Source organism: Sciurus carolinensis, chromosome 17 (assembly GCF_902686445.1).
Source record: "Sciurus carolinensis chromosome 17, mSciCar1.2, whole genome shotgun sequence".
NCBI classification, from domain to species: domain Eukaryota; kingdom Metazoa; phylum Chordata; class Mammalia; order Rodentia; family Sciuridae; genus Sciurus; species Sciurus carolinensis.
The window spans coordinates 61,129,643-61,142,175 of NC_062229.1; the positions used below are offsets into that span (position 1 = coordinate 61,129,643).

At 40.0% G+C, this 12,533-nt stretch overlaps 1 protein-coding gene across 18 annotated transcripts in view; it reads right to left on the reverse strand.

Moving 5' to 3' along the window:
• The window catches only part of Cadps (calcium dependent secretion activator), a 488,152-nt gene that overhangs the window by 98,784 nt on the left and 376,835 nt on the right, over window positions 1-12,533 (reverse strand). For 8 of the 18 annotated variants that reach the window (XM_047531253.1, XM_047531254.1, XM_047531264.1 and 5 more), the window contains 4 exons: window positions 10,898-10,918; window positions 9,532-9,688; window positions 8,611-8,752; window positions 232-378 (listed from right to left, as the gene is read on the reverse strand). In XM_047531253.1, coding sequence (XP_047387209.1) covers window positions 232-378; window positions 8,611-8,752; window positions 9,532-9,688; window positions 10,898-10,918 — 467 coding nt within the window. The remainder of the gene's footprint in view (window positions 1-231; window positions 379-8,610; window positions 8,753-9,531; window positions 9,689-10,897; window positions 10,919-12,533) is intronic. The other 10 variants (XM_047531257.1, XM_047531256.1, XM_047531266.1 and 7 more) reach the window with 3 other exon arrangements.

Sequence of the window (12,533 nt, forward strand, 5' to 3'; positions counted from 1 at the left end):
CCTCAAGTGTTCAGTGGGCGTAAGACAAATTGTTAGTGCTGTATATAGAGCAAACGTCTTACAAACATGATGTATGCCAGAAATAAACAATATTGTCTCTGCACGATCAGCAAAATATGTCTAATTATCCGTCTCCATCTCTGTTATATAGGATGTATAGAAATAAACAATACATATCCATGCCAAGATCACTTAAATTTAAATTAGATCTAATGTGAACTGAATACACACTCAGCATCATATATAGCAGCCATCCATGACGGTGCCGAAAAAGTAGGCATTTGTGGGATGCCTAGAGGGATGTTAACTGGTAGATTTGGTACTTTGGGAAGGTTCACATTGGGTAGGTTCACATTGGGTAGGTTACTGGTTAAACTCCTGTGGAAGAAACAGACAGAAAGAAAAAAATACCATCACAGTGACAATGCAGATGTGGCAGAAGCACGACTGTTGTAAAGAAATCAGCTAAGTCCACAGCAAGACAACGGTAACAACTCAAGCGACACACTTCAGGAAGCAGCTTACGGACGGGCAGCTGGGATGTGGCTCGGTATGCAGAGAGAAATGACGTACGTTCATGGAGAAAAAAAAAAAAAAATCGACCACGGAGTGACTCAGAAGGGCAGGGTCCTCGTGGAGCGCCCATGCGCAATGATCACATTGTTTAAATGTCTTCGGGAGAGGCCTTCCGTTTCCAGATCCATTGTCAAGAGAGTGGAGAACTTGTCTCATCCTAAGCACTTGAAGTTCAAGGAATTAATTCTTGGCCTGGTCTGGGGACCGGGCTGGGGCTGCTGTGAATTAGGTAGAATCCCCAGAAATGGTGGAGGAACCGTGGAGGGGGCAGGGGAGAGGTTGATTGACAGGTGCTGGGTTATGGTCTGATGGGAGGAATGAGCTCTCATGTTCACAGTAGGGCGAGCGTAATTAATAACAATGTATTAATATCTCAAAATAATTAGAGGAGAGGAATTTGAATGTATTCACCATAGGAAATAAAGTCTAAAGGGATAGATATGCTAACCCCCGGTTCATCGCTACCCCAAGTGTACATGAATCAAAATATCATATTGCACCTCGCAGGTATGTATAAATAGTATGTGTCAATCAAAAAATAAATGATAAATTTAAAACAAATGATGGAGTATGTTAACTTTCTTTGTCTCATTTATAAGGTATTGTCCACAGAGGCACACTTTTTGGGTGACAGATTAGATACAAGATGGGATAGAAAGCTCAACCCCTTGGATGTACACAGAATGGTGATATGCAGAAGTTGAATTCTTTCCAACTGCTATTTCTAAAGTGGGGAGTATGTGCAATGGGGTGACAGAGTTGATGGCAAAGATGAAGAAATTGTATCAAGAAGGATCAGCTTTGGGTAATTTCATAGAAAATTTAAAATCCAAACTTTTCACCCTCCCCAAACAAAGATCAAGTACAACCCGGAAATGTTTGTACACAAAAATAGGAAAAGAAGAGAATTTCACATTCAGGACTCATATCAAGCTCTTGGCCCAAAAGTGACTTCAAATGTGACTTCATGTCATAGTAGGTGCCCTTGGATTTGGGATTTAGCTGGGAAGGAAGAGTGACCAGGACCCCAGGTTGGGGATGTTTTATTTCTTTATATGAGTGATTATTACATGGGTTTGTTCAGTGTGTGAAAATTAATCAAGCTATGTATTTTTCTATAAAAAGTTAAAATCAGCCTAAAATGTAGAAAACAGATGCACAGCACACATCTATAATCCTGGCAGCTCTGGAGGCTGAGGCAGAAGGATCATAAGTTCAAAGCTGGCTTCAGCAATTAGGCTGGACCCTAAGCAACTCAACGAGTTTAAAAAAAAAAAAAAAAAAAAAAGGGCTGGGGATGTGGCTCAGTGGTTAAAACCCCTGGGTTCAATCCCTGGTACAAAAAAAAAAAAAAAAAAAAAAAAGTCATGCTTGAAATATTAACAATGCCAGCTTTTCTCACTTTTTTTTTTGGAACAAAGACGGATCACTGATGTGATGGAAGAGAGATGAGTGGTTTTGTGAGTAAAGAGAGGAAATAAGACAAGACAAAACCCTCGACTCAAATCAACTACCTCTCTGGAGGGTCCGTGTCACGGACTGCTCTACAAGCTGGTCCCGCATGTCTAGCAGTGGCATCGTAAGGGTGTGCTATCCAGCCAAAGTCACTGGCACGGTAGAGCCCGGCCCAGCTCTGCATCTGAGAGGAGCCTTCCTGTTTAAGTGGAGTTGACAGCACTTTGGCAAAGGAATTGAGGCTCTCTGTTTTGGATCTTGCAGGAGAAGAGCAGGGTTTGCCAGTGAAGCTGTGCCCTGGGCGAGCTGTGTTTGACTAACAGGACTCCTGGAGGGCTGGAGCTGCCTCTGGGCGTGCTCGGCAGGGCAAGCCTCTTTTCTAAGTCAGAAATTCTGGACCTTGGAGATCGGCTGGACGCCTTTCACCTCCTAGAAACAAGTTACTCTTTCACAACGGTGACATAGCCCCAGCTGTAGAACGAAAACTCTAGAAGGCAAAATTGCCAACCTGGCATCCTCTTCTTAAGTCAGAGAAACAGGTGTCTCGCAGATTTATCTTTTATATTTCTCATTTTGGGGAAAGCCCATTAAATGTCGCTACTTGGAACTAAAAGGTAGTTTTTGTGGGGATGGCCTAGAGAAGGTGAACTAAATATGAGTACTAAGGAGAAGGAAAAATGGAACTCTTCCCTCCGTGTGGCTCTGTTTAACTCAGGAATTTGCCTTTGAATTCAGTCCCTGGTGGTTCTCAGTCTTAAACACTGCCATGTAACAAATCCGTTAGCGATTTCCACTGAGACATGTGTAAGCCTATATAAGCAAATGTGATCATTAAATGATACACACACTGAATAATGATCAAGGAATTAGGAGATCCTAGAGATGGCAGCCTGGAAAGTTAAAATGTCAATTCTGAGCAAATTAAAAGTAGCTAGGAATGAATAACATACAAATGTATGCAAAAGCAACTGAATTTGAACATATTAGCGGATGGTGGGTACACAAATTAGAAGCGAGCTTCATGTTGCACACAAAAATAAAAAAAATACTTATATTAATCAAAGCATATTGTATTTGTAAAATATGACAGTTTGGCTACACTACTGCCCTGGGCTCATATAAAAACATTTCCTTCAGGGACATATTCTAATGGTCTATTTTTTTTTAAATGATAAAACATGCTTGATATTTCTGCTTTAGCAAAATAATAGAGGGTATCGATAATGTTACTAATATTGGATATTAAAACATATTAATAATCAAAGAGACGAATCACAAGCATAATATTTCACTATTATATGTGGGGAAGGGGGAGGGTTTTCTAGTCCCACTCAGTTCTGAAGATTAGGCTCCTGAAGCTGTTGATGGTTGTAATGAATTATTATTTTTAAAGAGGGCCCTTTATCAATAATCTAAGAACCAGTTAGTCATGCTTCTCTGTTAAGAATCTTAACTATGTGTTACTGGATAGTACAAGATGTGTGAACTGCAATTCTAAAAACTGATACCTGTTAAAAGTCACATTCATTCATTTTGGGGACCCTGCTGGAAAAGGATAACTTTCATTCCGTTCCCATCTGTGAAGTACTGGATTTAAAAAGGTTCTCATCTACTCTCTCATGTGGATGAATGTTACAGATGTGTGCATGTGTCATCATTTCTACTTATGGGAATGACCAGAGGAGGAGTCAGTTCCTAGAGTCAGTTCTACTCAAGACTACATTCGCATGCAGAGGGGCACAGTGTGTCTTCTCTCTGAGATTCCTGCTTCAGATTTATGGACAGGGTATATTTTACATATGGAACACATTCTACTTTTGTGAATTTGTTGCATGAATATAGGGGTGTATCTTGTCTTGTCTTGGTGCACTGGGTATCAAAGCCTTTCTCGGTGTTCTTAGGTTTAATCCCTACTTTGGGGCATGGGCACCCTTTGATATCCTTTTAAGAGTCCATAGCGACCTTCGTTCCCCCTTCTACTAACTTTTCCACTGGGGTTTAATACCACAGATATACTGTTTATCTACTTATGTATTGCACGTAAAAGAAACAGGTGTCTCAGATTCATCCTTTACACTTTTCATTTTTGGGAAAGCCCATTAAGCATCACTACTTGGGACTAAAAGGCAGTCTTGTGGGAATGATCAAGAGAAGGTAAGCTAAATATATTAAAAGACTAACCTATTTTACTGTGCTCTGTAAAATGCCAATTTTCACCACCTTCAGGATTGTAAAGCCTCCACTGAGGATGCATTACCTACAGAATTAATGTCCAAACTTCATGGGATTTTAGAATCTTTCCAACATGTCTCCAAGGCTTGCCTCCTCCTCTCAAGTCCGTGATGGCCAAACTGAACATTCTCGGTTCCCTTTGCAAACTCTGCTTCTATACCTGTTTCTGTTTCATGCTCTTTCCCAACACCCCTACCTCTTTGGAAATTTATTCTCCAAGCCATTTCCTCCATGATCTCACAGTTCATTCCCCTCTAATCTATGATCTTGCAATTCTTCCATATGGTATTTGTACACTGGTAAATATTTAGTCATTCTTTTTGTGTGGATGTTGCTCAGACTCAAGTAGATTGAAATCTCCAATCAGGGGAATATATCTTTTCCTCTTTCCCAGTCTCATAGCTTTCCTATTGTGTCTTTACAATCTTCAGCCTGTGTAGCTTCCTTCATAAATATGTCAATCATGAGGAATCACTGAGAACGGGTTATGTCCCAGACCCTGTTCTAGCTGCTAAGGAGACAGTGACAATCTAACATGTAGATGTATGCAGATATGAAGAGTCATATTCCAGGAATGTTAGCATCAGAAGAGCTTGGTTATTCAGTCCTTGTTTTTTAAAGGACTACATGAGTTTCAGCAGGGTCAACTGAAGGAGGATCTTGGTGGCCCAAGGTTAACCAGCAAGTGACAGTCTGATACTTGTCTATTTGACAATAGGCCACCTACACATCATTAAATGTCTCTGGTCTGATGTTTATTATGATTAAGGTATTGACATCAGTAGTAATCTGGAAACGGACATTAATTTTTAAATTTTTCATATGCATATCTCAGGCCAAAAGGAAGACAGTGCATTTTGAGAAAAGAGAAACCCAGACTTTACTGTGTGCAAAAATCAAGAAGCAGCACTTAGTTTTATAATTAGGATCATCCAAACCTAAAATGGTAACTATGAAGTCAAAGATTGCTGTGCTTGGAGGTGTCCAAGGAGAGACTTAGTGACCACGTGTCAGGAAAAGGCACTGAGGATGGGTTAGGGGAGGTGCTAGATTTGGCCGGACTTTGGATGAGATGAGTTCTGGAATTTCGTCTACATTCAAGGCCACTGTGACCTATCAGCAATGAGCCAATGGTCAAGAGCTGTGGAAATACTATGAACCTGCTTGTCAGTGGGCTGCCATGAGGGGTGCAAACCACCTGCCCAACTGTGGGTGGTGGTCCCGTGACACATTCTGATGGACAGACACCCCAGAGGGCTCTCTTCAGCTGTGGCGAGAAGCTATGAGGGGGCATTTTGCACCAAGGTGCAGAGATTCCAGCCAGGACTGCATCTGGCCCAATGAAAATAGATATAGCCTCTCTTTTCTCTCCTCACAGTGATGGAAAGACAGTCACTGGACTTTCAGGGGAAAGATGACCATAGGACTTGGCCATTTTACTCTTTCCATCAAATAACATTGGTTGCATTAAGTCAGATCATTTTATCTCCACTTTCTTCTTACAGGGCCCTATTTTGAAATGAGGAAATTGGAAGGAAAAATAATACTTTTAATGCTGTTTTTAGCAAACTCAACACATTGGTAGCATTTTCTTGTCAGAGTGCTGTTTTTCTTTAATATTTTTGAATACTGGTGATTTCCAAGACAGCTTTTACAATGCCTTTCTCATTTTACCTGTAATCAGGTGCCTATAATCATGACTTTTGAAACATGGGAGAACAGAACTACTTGAGGATAGCAATTGCTTGAGAGAAAGGTGTCTCTGTGTGTGTGTGTGTGTGTGTGTGTGTGTGTGTCCCAAATCGAAAGGACTGAGCAAATCTAAATTTACCCAAGTCAGTTTCTTGTTTTTTGGGTGAGCCTGATGAAAAGGATTCCAAATAGAAATCATTTTTATCCTTCATTCTTTGCCATTCTGCAAAGCTGTCCCATGACATCCACATTTTGTTTACAAATCAGCTAATAAAACATGTGTGGTTTAAAATTATTTTAATTTAGCCTGTGTTTTAGTTGGCCCTTTGAAATATCTCCACATCTTCTGAAAGGTACGTACGGTTTAGTACAAATTTAGCACATATTGAACAAACTGAAATCACACTCACTCGCCAACATTGGACGGCAAAAGACTACTGAAAATACACACACACATCTGCATAATTTCCAGGTGATTATTCACAACTCTTATTCCTTTATAACGCTTTGGATCTTTAAATCATCGACCTATAAATTCTGTTTCTTTTTCTCAGTAAAAAACATCCCCAACAAAACATTCCCCGACTAAGACTTCCAATTGTGAAAAGGATTTCAATTCTATCTTTACTTCTGATAGTACTAAAAATATTTAATGCTTCCAAAGGAATAACAGTCATATGTTTGGCTTTTGAAGAATTTAACAGATTATAAAATGACTTCAGTGACATTATCACAGAGCTTCATGACAATTCTCAGACCCTGGATAGGGACTTCTTAAAAAATCGGTTTTGCAGATGAGAAAACAAATTGCTAGAGTTTTGTTCAAGTGCTTGCCTTCTGGCTAGGCAGTGGAGGATGAAGCCCTCAATCTAGGGCCTTTTAAGGAACAGTGAAGGGTACCGATTATTCTCTCCAAGGCCTGTTGGCATTTGTACATTTAAACCCAAGTAAGTGCATGCTATTTTAAGACCATTTTGTTTTTAAAATGCAGACATTACTCATTTAATTTTTTTTCTTTTCACAGCTATTCTCCAAAGCACAATTGTATTGATTATAGTGAGGGATTAAAAAAAATTAGGGCTGGGTGCAATGGCACATGCCTGTAATTCCAGTGGTTTTGGAAGCTGAGGCAGGAGAATTTTAAGTTCAAAGCTAGCCCCAGAAACTTAGCAAGGCCTGAGCAACTTAACGGGACCCTATCTCAAAAAAAAAAAAAAAAAAAAAAAAAAAGGACTTGGGATGTGGCTTGGCTCAGTGGCTAAACACCCCTGGGTTTAATCCCTGGCACACACACACACACACACACAAAAAAAAAAAAAAAAAAAAAAAAAAAAAAAAAAAAAAAAAAATTAGGAGCCTCTCATTAATGCCTTCCCATCAAGGGACCCAGTTTTTCAACCTCGTGAGTTAAAAAGGCAATGTTAAGAGACTGTTATCAACCTGAGAATGACAAGTTAAAATTTAGAGTTCTTGGCACTTGCACATGAAGAGTAACCTGCCCTCAGTAGAGCAAGCCAGAAATCATTCCTCGTGGCTCAGCTATGGAAGAGGCAGAGAAGGCTCTATCAGTCAGTAATATACAGTAAAAGATTAGAGGGATGGTCTTCATTCAGAAAGCTCTTAAAATCTGGCAAAGCTTCCAAATTGAGGACCATCTTCTTGAATATGATCTGGACTTCCTTTAGGTCACTTGTACACAGCTCCACTTTGTTCTATATGGGTTGCTACAACCCAAAGGTGTAAAAGAAAAGAAAAAAAAAACAGGAATCTAATAGAGAAAGGCTAATAATAGACTTGACTAGGGTTTTTCAAACCACATCACAATATTCTCATACAGGAACCTCTAGTTTTCTAGACAGGGAAGAAGGCCGGGACTGACCCTCTGGCATCCTATAGCCACAGCCCAGGATGGAGGTGACACAGATTCTACCAAATGTGATCAAATAGGACCTAAGATTTGCTGGATAGTGGCGAACATGAGCAAACTCACAACACACAGGGTGCCCTGTGATTTGTCCTTCAGGATAGAAGATTCATTTTGTGATGAAGATAATGTGACTCGAGAAGGCTAAATGTTTACTATCTGACTTTTTTTTTTTTTTTTGTACTAGGGATTGAACCCAGGAGTGCTTAACCACTGAGCCACATCCCCAGCCCTTTTTACTTTTTATTTTGAGAGAGGGTGTCACTAGGTTGCTTAAGGCCTCACTAAATTGCTGAGGTTGGCTTTGAACTCAAGATCTTCCTGCCTCAGCCTCCAGAGCCACTGGGATGAAAGGATTATCTGACCTTTTATAGAAAAAGCTTGCTGACCCTCTGGATACCTTATGGAACACACTTTGGGAAACATTAATTCCCTGGGATAACACCATTTGAGGAAGATACACAGTACAAATATCACATCCAGTTTCATATCCCTTCATCCTTATCAACTTTGTGCAATAAAACAAAAGTTTCACTTTATAAAACATTTCTCAACCTCTTCCCCCCATTTGGGCAAGAAAAGTACGAGTTCCATAGTAGGAAATAAATATGATGCTTGATTTCTATCCAAGCTAACAATGAAAATGTCATGTGACACCATAAATCCATTTCTGCATGACTTGCCAGCCATTTGCACCCAAACTCCGATGGTATCAAAAGAGGTTTCCTTACTTGACTGGTTCCCATGACTCCCGCTCAAAGCCCCTGTGAATGGATTGTGCAATTGAGGACTCCATCAAATCCACATATCTAACAACAAGAGGGGCAAACAGGTCTTGCAGGTGTTTGTGGAATTTTCCATTGCACAAATTATCTAGAACAGATAAGCAAAAGCTTGGTAAGAACCCACAGTCACTTCATCGAAGTACAGAGTACACACAGAGAAGAAGGTGTTCTATATTAAATACCTGCTTTTAAGGAAACCCTCCCCTTACCCCTCCCCCCGAAAAAAAGAGGAGAAGAAAAAGAACATTAATGCTTCAGTTTCCTTGGAAGAAAAATGACCTTCAAAAATACTTTACTTATTTGTGTCACTCTTAATCAAGGAAAAACAGTGATGCTCCTTTAAGAAACAACACAATAGCAACGTACACCATCTTTTATGTTTACCTTGCTCCCATTCAGTTACCAAGAAGAAAGAACATTCTTTACTCCCTCCCTTCCTACCCAACCCTCCCTAGGTAAAGAAAGTCTATTTTATGGCTATTATTTCCACAAGGCACATTGTAATTGCTTGCAATGCTACTGAAACAGAAATTGTTTCTTATTGAGAAAGCATCTTCTGATAAACAGTGTCCAATGTGAAAAGGTTAAGCTAATTCATTTGTTTGAAAACAAACAAATCACAAGGCATGGACACCTCTTCTCACATTGCTCTTGGGTTCTTCTGCAGTTAAGAGAGGGCTTCCCTGCAACCAGAAACTTTTTGGAAGAAAAGGAAGGCCTGTGAGCTGTAAGGTGTGTGGGGCGTGTTTAGTCGTGGTTACACCATGAAACACTCCATCCAACCCACAGTTTCTTTGGGATAAAGATATCTGAGCAACCTGTTTATCTGCATACTACTCCAGAAAGTCAGTCAAAGATGATACATACAGTCTGTCCGGAGAAAATCATTCAGTAGCTGAAACAGCGGAAAACTGTCCCATGTGTCTGGGGGTTGCACTTCTAACGCTGCATCCATGTCCACCGCAAAGAGGGACAGGAACGTCTCCGCATGCTCCACCATTAAGTCCGACCACCATGCAAAGGCCTTTGAAATGTGGCAGAAAAACAATAGATAAAGAGGCGATGAGTCTCTCTCTCTCAGATACAAGATATAATCTGTAGCCCTCTCTGTTCAAGATTGATTGTGCATCCAGCAGGGTTTGGTCATTTTATTGTAAAGAGAACAGCATTTTGGAAACGAATGGGGGCTCTCGGGGTCCCAGGTCTGCCACCGAGAGCCCCTTCTCTGACCTGTAGGTCAGAGGGAGCAGCTGTAGGAAGGACAGATGTGGAACTTCTGTTCAATTTACAATAACTCAGTAGGTTTTGAGTCATGCTCTAAATCACTGTTGTTGGCTAGTTCTTGCTCTAAAATATTAGAATAGGGGAGTTTCTTCACTGTGTTTATGGTTTTTCTGCTGGTCTAACTTGAAAATTGGTCATTATCGTTCACTTTTATCTACATGTCTGGGGCTTAATTTGTCTGTGGCTTCATATAAACTCAGGGGCTCGTGTTTTCCTACACATTGAGAATCTTACTTCTATTTCAGGCTAAGTCCAAGGAAACCATTATTGCAATTATTCGCAGAAAGTGGGAGTTGAAATCTCTTTCAGCTGGGAGGTTTTTGGTTTTGCATCCGGTCTGGAGGAAAGATCAGGCTTATGCTAGGAAACACTGAGTAAAATCAGGACTTAACTTCTCTGGGAGTTGGACACGTATGTACATTGAAAACCAAAAAATATCAGTGAAGTAACTCATTTTCATGCACACGGGCCCTTGGAAATCATTGTGCAGGGTCTTAGGGCAGACATTCACATCAGACTCGGCCAGATGTGAATGCAATTCAAAGGCATGCATGCATGTTGGCTAGTCATTTCTGGCAGGGAGCATGCAGAATGAGTGGTGGTATCAACAGGCCCTGTTTTGCTGATTTCAAAGAGAGCAGAAAAACAAAAACAAATTGCCAGCCCCTCTTGTCCCCAGCTCCCCACTCAATGCCATAAAGTATTTACATTGGAAACACTTTCTGGAGCATTCACCCCCCCTCCAAAAAGAAAAAAAAAAAAAAAAAAAGATGGGAAGGCATTTGAAAACATGAAAGATGATTATGGAAATAATTCCATACATGGAAGGGTTTGTTCAATGGCCAAGCTCTTCTGTGATCTAGTAGTTATTGGAGGGATAATCTAACAGCCACTAGGAGGCAGAATAGGGATCCACCTCTCTTCTTCTGTGAGATTTCTCTTTACTTACTTCTCCTTTATCAACATGTGGCTGGTTTGCAAATTAAATGGAAAAAATCAAGTCATGGACCGTTCTGCAAGGTTGGCTTGGCTGGAAATAGACACCTGCTGTTTCCATTTTAATGTACAGTAAAACCTCACTGATTCAGAGTCATGGGAAAGAGAAATGCTGGTCTGTCACCCAAAAAGCCTAAATAGTTGGGATTTCTAAATAGAGATATCATTTTACAGCCTTGGAACATAGTTTGTAATTGGGCACCAGAGTAAATGATATTCATAAAGTCGACATTGGTTATCATATCCATGTATCACAAATGCATACATTAAAAAAATCTTCTAATAATTGTGGACTTATAATTGAAATGTATAAAGTGGAAGATTTAATTTCATAGGTCATGGGATGGAAAAAATAAAGAAAGCCTCTAACTTGTAAGAAGAGCAGTTAGAATTTCCAGGGCAAGTTGAGATCATGCCAAAAATTTTACTTCGGAGAAATCAAAAGAGCTGCATCTGCAAGAGTATTGTCACAGATTCCAAGCATTTGGGTCTGAACTGATGAGGTTTTATTGTAATTTGACCATCTGGGGTGAGAACCCTGGAGTCTGGGGATTGCTCTTCTTACTACTGGCTAAATCTTGCAGAGGAAGAAATCCTCTGCCCAACCCCAGTCTTCTGCCTCTTAGGCAGAGACTCTAAATACTGGAACTTGCTGGACTCCCATCCCCACCCCTAACCCTATATGGAGGACCGACTCCCATCAAACCTGAACCAGGGTAGTAATAAAGGTTAGTATTCTTTCTTTAATTAATCAACTACGTCTTCAGAGTGAGCCAAGCAAACCTGGGTAGACCCTGTTGCTTTCCCAGACACAATGGCAAGAAAAAACAAACCAAAACAAAAACCAACTATAAATACCTGAAATTAAAAATTTCTTAACCCAACCTCATATCTGGTTCTTACCAGCTTTTATTTAAAAGTTACAAACCAGAGACCATCAGAAACACCACTTTTACCACCTATAATGAACTCGATCACTTGTTATAATTTAATATAATACTAAGCAAGTGTCTACAGTCCTTGAAATAATAATCATATCGACTGGCAACCTTAAAAAGAACAATAAGTACTGTGGTATGAGTTGTCATTATGGAGGCTGGTGGAGGAATTTAAGATTTGAGTGAACCAAGAGGATTTAGATTTGTGACTTGCAGCAGAAGTGAAAAACAGAGTTATTTCTGTAAGGTAATTCTTTTAAAAGCCATATCATCAAATCTGATTCTCAAGTAAGAGATAAAGATCTTCACAAGGGCAGTAATAACCAAAAAGGTCAAAGTGCAATACCTATTCAATGAACAGAGGATATGTGACTGGTTTGGGGGAAGGCTTCAAAAAAAAGATATGTATTTATTTATTTCTTGCCTGCTCCTATGGGTGAATGCTGTTTTTGCCTATGAGCGAATTTGCAAGGTTCAAGGGTATTTGAAGTCTCAATAAACCTCTTCCAAAGATATTTAGAGTCACATATAGGCTTCTAAATACTTACCCAGTGCTTTTCCCTATTCAAAGACAAAGCCGTGTGCTTTAGGGGTACAGTTCACCACACTGAACACACTTCATATCCTGCACACAAACTAACATGTATATAT